This window comes from Chelon labrosus (assembly GCF_963514085.1).
Source record: "Chelon labrosus genome assembly, chromosome: 17".
NCBI classification, from domain to species: domain Eukaryota; kingdom Metazoa; phylum Chordata; class Actinopteri; order Mugiliformes; family Mugilidae; genus Chelon; species Chelon labrosus.
Genome location: NC_140350.1, coordinates 23,395,202 through 23,413,552, shown reverse-complemented (window position 1 = coordinate 23,413,552; position 18,351 = coordinate 23,395,202). Strand labels below are relative to the sequence as shown.

At 44.5% G+C, this 18,351-nt stretch overlaps 1 protein-coding gene across 2 annotated transcripts in view; it reads left to right on the top strand.

The window, feature by feature from the left end:
- The window catches only part of tmem132e (transmembrane protein 132E), a 414,526-nt gene extending 397,140 nt beyond the window's left edge, over positions 1–17,386 (top strand). For both annotated transcript variants that reach the window (XM_084565323.1, XM_084565322.1), the window contains exons 8-9: positions 8,060–8,254; positions 13,144–17,386. In XM_084565323.1, coding sequence (XP_084421449.1) covers positions 8,060–8,254; positions 13,144–14,214 — 1,266 coding nt within the window. In that variant the 3' untranslated portion in view covers positions 14,215–17,386. The remainder of the gene's footprint in view (positions 1–8,059; positions 8,255–13,143) is intronic.
- Positions 17,387–18,351: the final 965 nt, after the last annotated feature.

The window sequence follows — 18,351 nt, the reverse complement described above, 5'->3', positions numbered from 1 at the left end:
CTTGAGTATCGCCTGGGCCTTCCTCAGTGGGAGTTATATATTTGCTGGAAAGGGGGAATGGGGCAGCCGATGATCCTCTGGAGCTCCTTCCTTTGATTCAAATTGAATTTGATTCAACTGAAATTAGAATAAATCCATTCATAATCATGGATGTTCCATGCTCTGCAACCTAAACAAAAAAGGTTTTCTCCACCGACAGACAAAATTCAAGGACCTTTTAGAGTACTGTGGGACCTTGACGTCGTAACCTGCGTACGTAGCCTACGCCGCTGCGAGCTATTTATACTTTATACTGCACTCGTCAGTCTGGATTGCTCTGTAACAACTTCACCCAAAAGCTAGTCGGCGCTGAGTCTTCACTTTCAGCAATGGCGACTGAAACTTTCGCCAACATTTTGTCGAAGACGTCGTATAAATGTTTGTATCTCCTCAGTTAACCTTTTCTCCATGTGTTCCGTCCTTTTTGATCCAAAACAATCAACTGTGCAAATGGAGAAGCAGTCAGAAATACTAAAGCAGAAACATGCTACTGCCAAGCAGACCAATTACAGTGCTCGTGATCTGGGATCTACGTGGTCTACATAGGGTCTGGGCTGTCCTCGTAGCCACGGCTTCAAATTGACACAGAAGCCTGAACCGCCTATCAGACTCAGTCATTTCTCCCGTGTGCTGAATTCGGAGTCATGACCTCTTACTTGTTATTCTCCAGTTCCGACTTTATCACAATCAGCAAGTCCCTGTCTTTCTCTCTTTCTCCATCACGACTCGCTGGATGCAACACGTCGCGGAACGCTCTGCGAGGGGTTTCCACAGTCATTGCAGGAGACTTGGGAAATCAGGAGCTGTGGTAAAAGAAAATGAGGCAATCTGAATGAAAATGAAAACCAAATTGCCGCACTTAATCAGCAAATGCACCCTGGAATACATCACAAACATCACAAATCTACAACAGTCAGGGCCAAAATCGCTCTCCCGGGTTTTCATTTTTAATGTGACAAAAGCTAGTTTGAAGCTTAATTTCCTTCTGAAAGTACCAACTGTTCCAACCCCCCCAAGTATAATTTTAAAATCATGAGACTGAATGCCAACAGAATGAATAATAAATCTGACCAGAGCTCCTCTGTGTTTTTTCTTGTTTGACATTCTGGGTAATTATTTGGAGACGTTCTGATACAGACCAAACTTTTCAAGGTCTTCCTCGTGAGTCACAATTCTCGACGGAAGCATCTGGAACTCAAATGCCAATTATTAATAGATTTATAATTTCAGCTAACTTGAATACCAAACCTGTCGTTATCATGCCCTGCAACTGAACTATTTTCAGCCTTGAGCAATGAGAAGATCAGGTTGACTAAACTGTCCTCAGGAGTCTTTTCATTTGCACATTTGCACAAACAATTAAAGAGCAGAACTTTGCAAATGAGCTTCTCTTCTGTGTGTGATGACTGAACTCCCATCTGCCTATTACCTATTATCGCTCCTCTAGAGGGTTTTGGGTGACTGGTAGGGTTTTCCCGATCAAGTATGTTTGCCCCCCAATCCGATACCGATCTTTTAACATTCAGTATCAACTGATCCAAGTCCCGATCCGATCTTAAATGAACACAATTTCCTCCCGTTGGAGATTCATAAAGGATTTTCTTATCTTCCTTGTATTCTCTTAGATCACATGTGCACCATGCGACTGGATTAAGTCAAATAAATATTTCTGTCAGAGCTAACGTAGTGTTGAGAGGGTAGCTCATACCAGAAATGTTCTGGCCATGCAACGCCATAAACTCTCGTCACAAAAACAAACTTTAGTGAATCATTGCATACTTGCTTCATAACGGGTGATAGTGTTGAATCAGCGGTGGAACTGTAAACGTTCTTAAATCAGGAAGAGCTTATGAAAGAAATGCACTTAATGTTTCACTGGTCACTTCAGGCTGAGGTGTCAACATTGTACTTTCTTACTTTCTTACTTCTTGTGGACCCGACAAATGTCATCTCTCGCAAGTACGCACCTGACCAAGTGCAGTCCCCCCGCCCGTTTGATTAACGTCGCATCAGGAGGCAACTTGTGTCAGTTGAGGTGGGCGTCATCTGCTGCGCTGCTGTTCCAAATTACCAAACAGCCGTCCTCTCTAGAGCAGTCATTCTCAACTGGTGGGTCACGACCCAAAAGTGGGTCACAGGGATGTTTTCAATGGGTGCCTTTGCCAGGCCAAAAAAAAAAATGTTAAGGAAAAAAAAAATCAACAGTGTCATTGATTCACACTCCTCAACAGTAGGTGGCAGTAGGTTTGATTCACACCATAGAAGAAGATCCGCAAAGTTTGTTATGCTAATTTAGCGTGGCGAAGTGCAGGTACGACGCAGATTACGAATTGCACTTTTTGTTTAATTTTCGGGGTGGGACTCGGTTAAAAAAATTTATCTAATTAATTAGAGGCTTTGTAATTAATTCATCTCAATTAATCACATTTTAATCGCATAACAGTATTTGCCACAAAAAGCAACAGTTTGGGCTGCCGACACGTCTTGTCCGTAATCAGACCAGGATTGCTAGCGCTAACAGCTCCGGCGGTTTCGATGCTCACTGCAGCATGCTTTGCATTTAGATGGCACCGTAGGGTTGAAATGCTTTGATGGTGTGCAAATATTTAAAAAAAATTTTCACAAAACTCTGCTTTTATCAAGGCTTCCATCAGGTATTTTTATTAAATAATTTTTGCCGTCCATCAGTCCTAGCAGCGTGCCTTCATCCGATTCCTCCATTGTGGTAGCCGTTAGCCGAGCTCTGACGTGAGCATCAGTGTAATCGTTGTACCAGGAAATCGTGCACTGACAAAAGCGCCGCGTTGTTTGGAATGAAAACTGCGATTAAATGCGTTATTTTTTGTAATTAATTAATCGTAATTAACAAGTTAAAGTCCCACCTCTATTTAATTCATTTTGTGTTTGTGGATAAGAACTGCGACTGAAGAAACAGAATTTTTTCCATAGTGCAGCGTTGGTTGTCATAGATTCAGTAGATGAGGATTCTCAGCTAAAATTTGATTTTTATATATATATTTATATTTATATATATATTTCTCAGTAGTTAATTTTTATTTCCAGTATTTTGCATTAAAAACACCAACTGAGTCTGTTAAAAATGGCTGTTACTGAAATGTTCTTATTGCCATGTCAACCTTATGATTAATGCTTGAATAAGTGAGTGGGTACTCAGCTAAAGCTGCATAATTTGAGTCTTTTTCAAACTACTTCTCAGTAGTTGGACTTTTTTTTTATTTCGTGTTTGTTCGTGAAAGCTCTGTAGAGTCTGTTAAAAAGGGCTGAAGCTACTGAAGAGTTTTGGTTTTAATTAAAATGCAGCTAATTGAGCGTAAAATGGAACAGTTCCCTCTCTAGCATCGCCACTTGTTGGTCGTTTTGGTTTATCATTACATTTGTTCTTTGAGTGTGTGTGTTTTCATACTGTGATATTCTGTTCTACTATCTCAGGATCAAACTGCACAATTTTTTCATTCAGTAAATTTGGGAAGTTGAGAATTTTCTCGCGGCTTGTCATTAAGGGGTGATGGTGGGTCCCGAAGCCAGATCAGAACTACTGATATAGAGTCTGTACTTCAGAGTCAAACTGTCCGAACTACAAAGTACGCAACACCGAAGTTAGCATTCTTGGTGTTCATAAATACCCTGCGCAAGTACGCCCCCAAGAGGCAGTTTGGGATACTCTTAAATACTCCACTCAGATTACCTCCTGATGCATCCTTGATAAAACAGGCAGGTAAAGTACACAACCAGGCATTTGGACCGGGCTTAGCAAGCGACTAATGATGTTTCACAAGTCCACAAAAACACAAGTATAGGCAAGAATGCATGTTGAGAAACGCCCCCACAGTTCTACTGCAGCACAGCGGGAAGTCAGTAGAAGCCAATCGAAGTCAGCAGCTCTGGTACAAGGCAAATTATTAACACACACAATGTTTTAAATATGTACCCGGGAGTAGATGATGACCCTGCGTAGCTTCTCTGCTTCTCAGTACCAAACAACAGAACCATGACTCCGGGAAATACGACCCGTGGATATCCATAAATCACATTGTCACATGGGGGGAAAACTCTCAGCAGGCACTGTCACAACAATCTATTGTAAGATCAAGCGTTAAGAGAGATATAGCATCTCACACGGAGACATCCTCCTTCAAAACGTGGTCACAATATAAAGGGATAACTTGTTTTATGTGCTCCTCTAATATTTGGTCTCGAGGTGTTCCAGCCTCTTTTTGTACTGCAGGATGCTGTAGCCGAGCCATTACGTCTATAAATATCACTGGGTATGACTCTTGTCCCAAAATGTGAGCCTGGCTGCTTACTGTCTTAAAGAGGAATGTGTTTCTGTCACCTTCCTATGACCGCGTCTGCTTTATTTGAAAAATCAAACATTATGTTCACTTATATTTGAGTTAAAGGATCTGTAGACAGGTCTAATATCCATTAAAGAGGTTTATGTTTTTTTTTTTTTCTTCGAAGAGCCTGTGTGTGCCAAGTCGAGCAACAAAAATAGCAGAGAACGTGGGAGGTTCAAGCAGTGACACCAAAACTTCGACTGCAGCACGCAGTTTGTAGCGGCAAAGGGATTGTTTTCTTAAATATCCCCCAAATTGGATGAATGGCAGCCGATGAATAAATGCCTGTAGATGACGCGTCTCCAGCAGGGATCACAACCTCCAACGAGATTCATTTCTGTGATTAAATTAGTCTTCGCTTGTGCAGCGAACGTTGTCTTCGGACTGCGTTCTGACATTTGGACGTAGTTACTGATATTGATTTTTAACAGTGTTAGATTTTCTTTTTAGTCGCTTTAATTGGCCCGTGAAAATATCAGCCACGGTCGAATGGAACGAGAAGAAAAAAAAAAAGAAGAAAATCAATTGTAAGCAAACAGTTTTCACTGGCGGCGCTGTACTCCGGCTGACCTCCGTTGGATTTATGATTGGACGTGTTTTTTCAACAGAAACTGGCTTCCTTTGGCTCAGGACGCATCCTTCACCTCTCCGTATTCATCAAATGACTTCTGGACTTCACCTGTATTAACTGCTCTCTATCCCAAGAAATGAAAAAGTTCCAAGCTAAATGCAAAGTTTTTGTTGTTGTTGTAGGAATAAATAAAAAAAAAACAACTCCCGCAGTGTGAGTGATCCATCATGCAACTGAGTTTTCCTCCTGAAAAGTTATTTTATTCATCCATTTACTGTCATGCCTTAGGGTTTGGAAGCACTTGTGTGTTTTGTGTGTGTGTGTGGCTGTCGTGTACACATGTTTGTGCGGTGATCAGTGGACCATAACTCGCCTTTCTGGCGCATTAATCCATCACAGGCGGAGAGTCTGCATATGGAAATAGAACCTGACTGCTGGATTTTTGTTTTTTAGCCTGCACACATTTACCAGTGTGGATGAATCCACTCCATCCATTTTTAGAAACAATCATTTAGTAACTTCACATTACTTAACTGTGAAACACATCCCTACGAGGGGCTCTCACACGGCAGCAGATTCAACTTCTGCGGGTTAAAAGGACATTAGCGGAGGACGTTATATCATTCCCCTAACTGTGCAACACAAAGTTTGACAAGTCATCAAGCCGTCTAATTAGCTTGAAATGCCATCTCGGCACCGGAAAAAATTGGAGGTGTCACTGGAAGCGAGGATCTAACGCTGAAGTGGAGAATACAGATGTTTGTTAATTAACACCACGTCGCGGAGGTGGTTTTTTTGCTTCGACGTACTGGCACGACAACGCTGTGTTTACATTTCTGTAATTGTGAAGGTTGAGTTGAGGACATCTAAAGATAGGGACGCTCCAAACGGACGGCAATGATCTAGTGGCGTTAAATGCGACGAATCTTACGTCACCTCATGTCGTCTGGGCAAAAAAAAAAAACAACACTCCATGCAACCAATGGCCAGATGGTACATACAGTACATTCTGTGCCTGCATGAAAGGAAATTACTCTTCATACCATTAGCTTGGACGCTAGGAAGCTAGGAAGAGCTTCAAACCACCAGGTAGAACTAGGGAAATATGGCATGGATGAATCATGCTGGGGCGGCACAATGGTGTGGTGGTTAGCACTGAATCCTAATAGCACGAATGTTCCGGGTTCAGGCCGACTGGTTCCTTCCTGTGTGTAGTTTGCATGTTCTCCCTGTGTCTGCGTGGGTTCTCTCCAGGTACTCCAGCTTCCTCCCACCGTCCAAAGACATGCTGGTTAGGTTCATTGGTGATTCTAAATTGGTTCAGACGGCTCGTCTAGATTTCTATCTTTATCTAGTCTGAACAACCCTGTGACAGACTGGCGACCTATCCAGGGTGTACCTCGTCTCTCGCCCTACACCCTGGATAGGTCGCCAGTCTGTCACAGGGCTGTTCTGAACTTTGTTGTTTTCTTTCCTCTCGTCGCTTCTGTTTCGTGCACGGGTTTCGCTGAGCTGATCACCCAATCAGAGAGATCTCGGTCACCGACCTGTCCCGCCTCCGATTCAACATGCTTAATCGTCTGAAAGGCCAGCAGCTGAGGTCCGACTAGCAGCACTGGTGTGGCACACACCTGAAAAACTAGGCCCGACACCAGAAATTAACAGCCCTGAAAGCTTTGTAGTGGACTGAACGTCAGGAACTCGTTTTGTTTTTTTGCTTTTTTTGTGTGTGTGTTTTGTCTCCTCCTCCTCATTTTTAAAACCTCACGAATTGTGTTCCGTGTGAAATAAAAGCCCAACACAACAAAAGACACCTTAGAGAGGTCACAAAGAGGACAGAGCGGGGAAGACAACAAAGACATCTAACGGAATAAGAGTGTGAGCGTGTTCTTGGTAATGACGGAATCAGCAGAAGGCGAGGGAGGACTAGGACGAACAAACACCGCGTGGTCATGAGGACAATGAGATGCTGGTTGAAAGCTGATTTCAGGAATTAAATGATTTGAGATGATTTGCTCCGTTACAATAGGCTTCTTATGACATGTACGTACAGTTACACCTGCAGGTTATTTCTGATGTTTCTCTGCCACGTAGACCTTACGTAATGAACAGAGAATACAAGCTGCAGGTGCTGTAAGAAAAAGGGATTCTCAGGCTCTGAGTCTCTGCAACTGAATCATAATGCAAATTAATGAAACCAGACAGGTGCCGATGCATCTGTTCCCTCAGATTCTGAACCAACAAAATTGATGTGAGACGTGTAGGAAGCAGTCCCTAGGTGAATGATATACGTAGCATTTTATTTTTACCAGCAAACGTTCCGTCGGGCGAATTAAAGCCGCCAGACGTGGTTGTTCAGAAGCACAGCACGTACAGACGCCGATGTAGTTGGCTCGGTGCTTCAAAGTTTCAGCCGCTGACGGTCAGGGAAGCTTGTCAAAAACGGTCGCTGCTCTCGCTTTACACGCTTTTTGACTCCCGGGTTATAAAATGTTTGAGATGAAGGTGGAAGAGATTTCCCCGTCGGACTCCAAGGACAAGGCCGCCGCCGCCGCTGCCGCTTCGCCTTGCCGCTCTCGGCTCTCGGCTCTGTTCACGTCCCTCGTGACCTCTGTTTGCAATTTGCGAAAATGATGATATTTTAAAAGTGCTCAAAGTACTGGCTGCAGAGTCCTGTCAGAAACCTGGGATTACCCAAAGAGGCAGCGCCGTCTTTAAATGGTTTTGGCATTTCATGAGATGACACTTAGATGGGCACAAGTGTTTTCTGCTAAGCGTCACTTTGAAAGTTGCGGCTCGGGTTTCGTGTGCGTCGCCGTCTGCTCGGTGATGGATTCTGTCTCGAGTGGGGCTTTGTTTTGGTTTGTTCTTTTCATTTTGATAGACAGAGAGGGACTGACACACGGATTGCGGACGCACTGGAACAAACAACACCTCAAAGCACTTTAGTCCAAAATTGGCTTGTCACGGGCTTTATGAGCTTCAGAAAGACAATAAAGCCGCTGCCTGTTCTGGACTTAAACGATGTCCTTCTGTCGGGTGGAGACGCAATAAAAGCACATCTCTCTTTTTTTTTTTTACTTTTCTGCAGGTGGAGTCTCCGCTGGCAGTGGATGCAGCTCTGGGAGAGGCAGCGTTCTCTGTCACAGATGACAAGGTTTCCATCACGGAGCTGCGAGTTCACGCCATTTCGGGCCTGACCCTGTCGCTGCAGCCCAGCCCTGGCAACAGCCACACCATGGTGGCCAAGGCAACCGGCCTCCAGACGCTCACAGCTCTCAAACAGGTACGACGTGATTTATCGCACGGCTCAGGAAAGAGAAACCACCAGCTGTCTGGGCAGTCGGTGCTTTTTATCAATTAATTATTAGCTGCTTTTATTAGAGCATGTATCGGTGTAAATCCCTCACAAACCTCCAGAAAAATAAGTTTGTGCGTGTTCTTGTTAGCCCCGCCAAATTCTCCAAACTTTTAACAACTTGAAGACGTTCACACTAACGAGGAATGTCAGCCTCGATCGCTTCTGAAGCTGCCACGAGTATTTCTCTGCCTTTTTGTTCTGCATAAAAAAAAAAAAAAAAGAATCCAGCACAATGCTTGCTACATATTCATGAAAAGCTGTGCGCGCGCTGACGGTAGAATTACCAGCAGGTTCACCTGAGGAAGATAACCTGCATTAGCAGCTAACGCTATTTCCAAAATGCTCAGTTTCCTCTAACGGCCCCTCCGGTTAAGCTATAAGCTGTTTTACCTGCGCGCTGTTGGAAATATATTATGCAGACGGACGGCGCCGGTGCTGGAGCTCGGGTAAACAATGCTGTTACGTTACGCTGAAAAATTTATTCTAGTCTACCCAGAGTGACGGTGCACATGTTCCAGCGCTGATAATGATTTAACAAACCTGTTCTGATTCAGTACAGGAGAAATATATCAAATCAATAGTAACCTGCAGCTACATTAAACTACATTAAAGTTGCATGGAATTAAAGTTTTGCATTGGATCTTACACATTGAATTACACACTCCGCTATTTAAATATATACCACCGATCAAGCATAACAACGTGACCTTCTCAAGTGTTTCGACACAAATAGATAAAAAATATAAAATTCCACAATAAATAAATTACTTTAATATGAATCGATTTCTCTATACACTGATCAGCCACAACATTAAAACCACTGACGGGAGAAGTAAATAACATCTTGTGATAATTCAGTGTTCTGCTGGGAAACTTTTGGACCTGGCATTCATTGGTGTGGATGTTACTTAGACATGTAGCACCCACCTAGACCAGACCAGGCACCCCCACCCCATAGCAATGATACTCCTTGATGGCAGCAGCCATCCCCAGCAGGATGCAGCCTGACACAGACACACACACAAAAACACTTTAGGAACAACTAAAAAAAAAACATGAAGAACAGCACAAGGTGTTGACCTGGCCTCCAAATTCACTAGACCCCCCCCCCCCAACAACATTCTGTTGCCAGACACCACAGGACACCCTCAGAAGGCCCATGTTCATTCTCTGATGAGTCACCACTGTTTTGGGAGACCTGCACAATAATAGGAAGGTGGTCATAATGTTATGCCTGATCGGTGTATATACTCAAACATGGTCATGGACCATGAGGAGGGTGCTTTAGGAGCATCCCTCCTCATGTCCTACTAACCCTTAGCAGTCAGCATATTTCCCCAGCTCTACCTCCAGACTGGTAAAATCAAATTTATTTGCAAATCCTTTTAGTGTCCCAGCTGTGTATCTACAAGCGGGCACAGTTTTTCCTTTTGAGCAATGAAATTATTTCCATGCTAAATCTTTTAAGCTCCAGCCAGCATTGTTAGCACGGACGCCAGATAAAGGCAGCCGCGGCGAACTAATAAGTATCCTCTGCGCCGTTTTATTACAAACTCCACATTAGCCGAGGCTGGCAAGACACTCCTGATACGTCCAAATACATTTCCCAAAAAATGGATTTTGTTGCTCAAGTAAGAAGCGAGAAGACGTCTGTGTGTGTCTCTGTGTGTGTGTGTGGAGCGAGGAGGAAAAAAAGAAGTGTGCCTTTTCTTTGCCGCTGTCTCTCCACACAGGAGGAAGGATCTCTGCTATTCTCTGCAAAGAATTAATTGGCAGCCTTGCTTCACCTGGGGAGAAATGTGTGTGTGTGTGTGTTTGTGTCTGAGTTCTTTTCCTGCTCTGCCCTTTCATTGGCCTGCGAGTCGCTAAAAATGCAACGACAACCACATCAGGCATCAGTGAGAGAGAAGCGAGCATTAAATTCCAATTTTTCCTGCTTTCCGCTTCTTGGCCACCTTGAAATTTAATTATTGTAATGTATTGTCCTAAGTGCTCTCCAAGGCCAGGCCATAAAAGGCAGCCAATTCCTCCACCGGCAAAGCTCTCTCTCTCTCTTTCTCTCTCTCTCTCTGAGGACTTCTGGAGCTATTTCAAGCCATTTGATTCTGTTACACAAGAAAACTTTCTAAATGTCCTTTATTACTCTGGAATCGAATGAAACCCATAAACTATGGACAGGGAGAGCTGGACAATCAAGGTCTCTCTGCATTATTCTCTTTTCTACTTGACGAGGTTCAGTCCTTTTAGAAGCAACTGAGCCTTTGAAGGTCCGTCGTAAACCATTTGCGATGATCACAGGCAGTATAAATTGAAGCCAAAGCAAGCAGAGCTCCCCCTGGTGGCTGGCTGCAGTATATGTCATAAGCTCCACCTCCTCCATGTTAGTGGGCGGGACTTGGGCCAAACTAAAACACTAAAATACACGTCAAATACATTTTTTTAAGATGGTTTCTGTCATTTTAGGTAGTTAATATAATGCTGCTGAATGTTTAAGTGTCAATTTTAGTTAGTTAGCTAAAGAAACAGGATGTGACATAAAGACGACTACCAGTTGCCGTGCCAACCACTGCATAAAGTTGTGGGGGAAAAAAATTAAAAATTAAAAACAAGTCCAGTGTATAATCCAACATTTCCTTGTAACTGGTGGAGGTAGAGCAGAGCGTAGTATTAATTAAACAAAAACGAAGTGAACCTGGAGGAATTGTGGGCGGGGCCTCGATATCGTGGCTAGGCGTGGCTCCACCCTCGGACCGTACTGATCAGACTCTGGCTCCAAAATCGTAATATGGCGTCGCCTGTATCCCCGAAAAATAGTGTCAGTTTGACCGATGGTAGGAAGTGGCGACGCATTGTCCATATTTATATACAGTCTATGCCGATGTTCTACTCACTGACGCTGCTTACATGAGCGACTTAACAAGCATTTATGTATCAGAATTTGCGGTTCATGCAAATATTTCTTATGCATATTTTATAATTCAGGGCTGTTGATGTTCAGTTTCCATCTACATATATATTCCTTGATGCCATAAGGGGCAGATTGGCGAAAACAAAAATAGAAAACTTCCATCCCAAATCTTTTACTTCATAGATATGAATTCATAATAAGCCACTATAACACATTCAGTGCATTATTTAAACCATTCTGTCTTCATACTGTTTGGCTGAGATTACAGAGGTTTGCCTTCTGCTGGAATATTGCAGTGCACAACACAGTCTGCCCTCTTTCTGAGCTGTCCTAATGGTTGCTGATGTTTGACTGTCAAACGCAGCCTTGACTGCATGGCCGCCGTTGTCGTAGTTTACTCTGCGCCAGATGAATGTTGTCGGGTAAGCACCACGTGGGATTTTTTTTATATCCCGCCTCTCTGTGGAGAGCAGGAGAGCAGACAGCGCAGAGTGAAAGGAAATAGAAAATGCGAAGATCGCTCGCCGCAGACAAAGAGACGGCCTCGCCTTATCTGGCCTTCAGGACGACGCGGATGCTCCTCTGCCGCCGCTTCCTCTGAAAATGGTTCGCTTGTGTGTGCGCATCGGAGGCAAGGCCGCCCGCCCGCCTGCATGCATGTCGAGGCTTGTACCGAGCACGGGGCACTGCAAATGTTCCCAGACGCTCCGGAGATTTAGGTGCTGGAGCAAGTCCAGGGCTTCAAAGGCTCAGCTGGGAACAGGCATTCAAATCATAGAAGAATAGGATGTGAACCATTGAAATATTATTTGGAAAGACATGAAACACCAGGTAGAGTCACAGCCTTTTGACAGGTACTGTCTTATGCTGCGTCCCAGAAAGCTGGGGATGGCAGATTTATCCCGCTTGGAGTGTACTAGACGCGACCTCAAAGCGTTCCAGGAGAACGAAGTTGAACAACAAACATGGCCGACCGCGATAAGATAATATTTGTTTTGTTTCCGAAGTTACTGACAATGATCGAAATTGAGGTCTCCCAAAGTTTTTCCACCAACAATAGGTAATATACTTCGGCAGACGCTCAACAAACCTCCTCTCTTGTTGTCAGACTCGTTGACGTTAGGCTACACTTCTAATAACTTTATGCAGAGAGATTATAGCGACATATCCTCACGCAAAAGTCATGTTGTGTAATATGATGATATGTAGTATGGCCCAAAAAAAACAGATCAATGCGTCTCAGTGAAGTCAGGGTAGATCGATTTGCCCCGGCGTCGCCAGTAGGACCTCCGGCTTCAAGTGGCGTTCCAGAGCACTTTTCCTAGGAGAAGGTCTGAAATTTCATAGCTCCTGTATGTAAGCTATTACTTTCACCATTCCTACCTTTTCACTCTCATTGTTGGTTTCCTGTCCATCATTGTCCTCTGATCTTAATACACTCTTATAAGCCCTTAAAATCTGAGGGCCTTCCTATGCTGTGCTGGTATAGTATCTCCAAAGACAAGAGGATGCCCAGTATTCCTCATACATTAAATAAATTTCCTGTGTCTGACAAAAAGATTGTGTCCATGTTTGCCTCTCAATATCTCGAGACATGACAGAAATACAGCTTTTCAATTGACAATGACAAATACTCCAGTCACCAATAATTCTATTTTCAGTCGTCTTTTTGTGTTTTCTGTTCTTGGACGTGCACTGACTGCTGCCAAGTTTTTGCATTGTTGTTTTAAATAACTCAATTTGTTTCAGGTCAAATAACACGAAATTTGGAAAGTACACCCTCTGGTGAAGCTCATGTTTTCCTGCTCATTATGCTAATAATAATCTGTTTTTGTCCCATTGTTTTTGAAGTTAGTTTGTACAAAGCCACCATCTAAAGTGTGTTTCTCTCTTTTCTGTCTGACAGGAGGCCAGTTTCTCCATCTGGATACTTTTTAGTGACAACACAGCCGCCACTCTGACTTACTTTGATCCCAAAGACTACAACCTCAACGCCTCCACGCTGGACGACAAGGTTGTGTCCGTAACCCAGGAGCCTCAGCAGCGCTGGCCTGTGGTGGTGGCAGAAGGGGAGGGATCCGGCGAAATGGTGCGTTTAGAGATGACCATCTGCGAGGCCTGCCAGAAGACCAAACGCAAGAGCGTCATCGCGTCCGCCGCGGTTTATGTCAAGGTCCGCTTCGGCCCGGAGGAAGACTCGGAGGAAGAGGTGACCACGGAGGGCGAGATTGAGCTGGTGCCTGCCACCAGACGCCCAGTCGTCGATCCGAACGTCAGTGGACGAATTTACGAGACGTCTCACGAGCAGCCTGCCAGCGTTCCCATCGATTACACCAATTTCCCCACTATGAGCAACCAAGAGCGGCCAACTGAGAGCGACGAAGAGGAGGAAGATGACTTTGTGCACTCATCTCGCAACATGACTGACCTGGAGATTGGCATGTACGCTCTACTGGGAGTCTTCTGCCTGGCCATCTTAGTCTTTCTCATCAACTGCATCGTCTTTGTGCTTAAATACCGCCACAAGCGCATCCCACCCGAGGGTCAGGCCAACATGGAACATTCCCACCACTGGGTGTTCCTGGGGAACGGGCAGCCGCTGAGGGCCCAGTGCGATCTGTCGCCTCAGCAGGTAGAAAGTCCCAGTAACCCTCTGGAGGGCGTACAGACTTGCTGCCATGGGGATCACCACAGCAGTGGCAGTTCCCAGACCAGCGTTCAGAGTCAGGTACATGGGCGGGGTGACGGCAGCTCCGGGGGCTCCACTAAGGACAACGGCGAGGACGCCAGTTCACCCACCTCCAAGCGCAAGAGAGTCAAGTTCACCACCTTTACCACCCTCCCCACAGAGGAGCTGCCCTATAACTCCATCCCCATTGCAGATGAAGAGGACATTCAGTGGGTTTGCCAGGATATGGGCTTTCAAGAAGCAGAGGAACTGCACGATTACATGCGCAGAATAAAAGAAGTAGCCTGAGGCGAGAGGTGCAGCGCGACGCACCGCTCTCGGCTTTCTAAAAAGAACGTTCCTTTCTATTTTTCTCTTTTTCACCTGAGTGAAAGATCATTTTTTTCACAGACTAAAAGGCCAGCTGTTGTTTTGGTTAGGGTTTGTTTCCATTTAGTTTGCACAGTGCTGTAATCTCATCCACACACACACACACACACACAATGAAGAGGATGCAAGGAAGCCAAAGACTTGACCAGAGGATCTCAATCACTGGAGACATCTGTGAATCTTGGCTATAGCAAACATGTTTCACCAGGAAGCTGAGCCATGGACCGAGCTGCTCCAGCTCTTTTATTTTCAGGATCTGACTCTAGAGGAAGCCTGATATGGACAGGAGAGGCCTGGTGTTTCGGTGGCTCAGTGGGACTCAACAGTACTGTACCTCCTGCAAACAAAGAGGCCTTTGATGAACAAATAACTGTCAGAGACTCTCTTGAAAGCTACATGAAAAAAAAAAAAAATAATCATTTTGTTTTTGCCAAAGTAGGAGAAATGTTCTTTTAATGGCGAAACCTTCTTCATTTGTTGTTCTCGGTGCAGCACTCTCATGATTTGTACTCATGTTCATTCCTTACATTTTTCTACATTTCATAAGTAGTTGAAAGCAGTGCCCTACTACAAGTCCTCGTGGTCCTGAACAAATTTTAATGCCTTATTAAAGACAAATGGTCACAGTTCACTTCTCGTATCAGCGCGGACACGCTACGTGTCTTCTCACTACGGCCGGAGACGGTTCAGCAAGAGCGACGGTGTAAATTACTCCTCGGAGCATGAGGTCCAACTAGAAAAGAGCTTGTGCATCGTGAGGATCTCTGACAGTCTTTGCATGGAACGGGATCTAGAGGCACAATCAGCAACTTCTTCTTTTTTTATTTTTTTTATTTTCTTCCTCCAAATTTGTAAATGTTTCTATTGTAATTATATAATCATTCATACACACGACTAAACTAAATATGTTATCATGCATCACACGCATGCCACGCCAGGCCTACATACATGCAGACATTCCTCTCCAGTATGTGTATATACCTTATCGAGCTGGAGCCTCTTCCGGCTCCGGCGCAAAACGCTCAACAAGTTACTCCTGAAAATTTTATAGTCTTGTGGTGGGGTAGACGACGATTCCCCTCGGTGATGTCGCGACGCAGCCGCGGATGTCCGCCGAACTCGTGTCAGACTCGACTGTTGAAAGTGGGGATTCGCCGCGCGGCTGAATCGTAACGCATCTTCTGATGATTTATTTCCCTTCCCCGTGTTCGGCCGGCCTTCGGCCTTTGGGGGAAAATAAAAAAAAGTCGGAAACAGTGAGCACAAGATCCTCTAAACTCTGCAGGAAACGTCGGCATCCATCTCTAAAGAAGGATGCCGAATGAATTATTGATTTCGCTCGCATCGCTCAGATCATGGCCGTCTCATGCTGTTGTGTTGCGTTCCCGGTTTGTTTATTGCCGTGAACTTACACGTGGAGGTCGCAGGTAAGTAAGTTTTGCTAGGAGTAGGCTCTTGCTGCTGGTGTAGGAGCTGCGAAGGCGGTGTTGGCGCGGTGGTCAGAACTTGTAAGGGTGATGATTGGCTTTTGTTGACAAGTCATCCAGCAGATGCCACTGACAGGTTTGGTCTTGCAGAAGTGTCTTACGGAGGTTGTTAGCTAGGGCTGGAAAAATACGGAGGGTTCAGAAAGAGAATAAAATATTTCCTTGCGGGATTTCAACTTAAAAAAAAATAGTAAAAATTTGTTGTAAGTGAGAGCAGGATGACGGCAGAGCTAATAGTGTTTTTAATTGAAGTTGCCCTGTTAGCGTAGCATTTGCTTTTTAGCGCTAGAGTGGATAACTAACTAGAGACGACTTCTGAAGGCTGGTGTTGCTCCAGCTCTGATCTCACATGAAAACGAGTTAGTTTCAGGAATAATGAGACAACCATAAGATAAAAACTGCTTCCCGTGCTGCTTTTCCTTTTTAATTCCGCGCCGTGCGTCTCAGGGCTTGGATTCGTCTTTTATGTTCGCAGACTGACTAATTTTTAGTGACTTCTCTCTCTCTCTCTCTGCGGCGGCGAGCACGAACCTTTATTTGTCACTCGGAGCAGTCACTCCCAGCGTGTTTTGTTCCCATCCCACCTGCCTTTCATCCCAGACGCTCTTAGTAAAGACCCAATCCAGAATTGCTCTCGTTGCAGCAGCTCTGTTATGCAAATACCGGCTTCACGCTCACGGGACGAAAAACTAATTTCCTTGTGAGCTTCGTAATCACTGGTTCACCGTGTGGGACAGCTAAATGGAGTCTAAAGAGAGTAATGGTTGTAAATATTAGCTCAAAACTGGCTTTAATTTTTCTGACGGGGGATATTATTTCCTCTCTGCAAACCTTTCACTATTCTACATGTATATAGATCCACAGTGAATATACATAAATCCTGGATTGGGACTTTAAGGATTCGGTTACTGCATGCCCTCTTTGTGTTCCACGTTTTTTAATCTACTTTTAAATAATCAGTTAATAGTCAGTCCTTTTTTAAATTTTTTTATTTTTTGACAGTCCAAGCCCGTCCTCCTTCAGCCTCAGCATCATTTGTCATGGGTTCCGGAGAAAACGGCGGCCAGCGTCGAGAGTTTCGCTTCTAACGTCTGATGATGGTCTCTCAGGATGAATGTAGAATCCTTAACTAAACCTGGCTGTTCTGTGTTTGGTGTCGATGTGGTCAGACCGATCCGGTGACATAATTATCACAGATTAAGGATCTAATAGCAGCTTTGTGCTCCTTAATTTTGTAAATACGTTGCACATTACGCGACATTCCTCGATTAATTTCATTTTTACGTTCTACCTTTCCCTCCCCTTTTCTCGTAATGTTTATTCAGTAACGTGCACATATTGCTCACTTTGTATTCTTTCCTCCAAGCTGCTAATAGAAACTTCATCGTACGACATGTAAATGAAGATCTCGAATTGTACCCTCCCCCCCACCCACCCATGGTGACCTGTGCACGGCGTGCACGGCTCGATCGGCTGTGCCAAGTAACCACCACACTGACTATAATATTGTAATGTACAGAGCACTGTTAAATTTCCTGTATTCTCTTGAGAACAAACCCTTGTATTTTCCCGTTATATGTAAAGTACTAAAAGAAAATGCAATACACGAGTGACACGGTGTGATTCTTATTTCACTTTCTGTTGCCAACAGGGCTGAGGATGCTCTTGTTCTGTGCGTTGGCACGGTGTCTGCTGCATGTCAGCATGAATTATGTCACGAATTCAGCGTCTGCTGCTTCATATATGAAGGAGCCATCTGACATCGTAGGTTGCTGGGCACATAATGTCTCATGAGAGGAGCGTTGCAAAAATAACATCCCACGATTATTTGCTTGTATGTAATTTTTAAGTGAAAGACTGAACCTTTCTTACCACTAATTAAATTACAAAGAAATTGAATGACCAAGGGGTTAGCACTGATTCCTCACAGAAATAAGGTTCTAGGTTCTAATCCATTATCTGACTGGTTCCTTTCTGTGTGGAGTTTGCATCTTCTCCCTATGTCTGAGTGGGTTCTCTCCAGGTACTCCAGCTTCCTCCCACCGTCCAAAGACATGAGGTTAAGTGGTGATTCTAAATTGTGAGTGTGAATGTCCAATTCTGGTTAGTTTTATCTATTTTATTGATTCAGTACTTTGCCCATGTGTCCGTGCCAGCCTTGATCAGATCCTGACTTGACTCCTACCTGAATTAGAAGTCCATACGTCGCTGCTTTTCCCTCCTCCCTTCGCATCCAGACGGACAAGTTCCCACGGCAGCAGCGCGAAGAAGGAGAAGAAGAACAAGATCCTGCAGAGAGACGGGGACGTACAAATCTGCTGCGTTTCCACACATCCGGCACCCCCCCTCGTCCACAAAATCCATACTTGGAAGAGTTCGCTCGCAGCCTGGAGTGTTTGCTCCTTCAGTTCACTTCGCTTGGGCAGCCGGGATCAAAGCCGTCTGTCAGGTGAGAGACACGGGTCGTTTGAGGAGGTGAAAGTGGGTTTATGGAACACGAGAGACCGATGAGACTGATGCTAACAGCTGATCACAGACATGATGCAATGAGTTATCTCAAAATATTTAT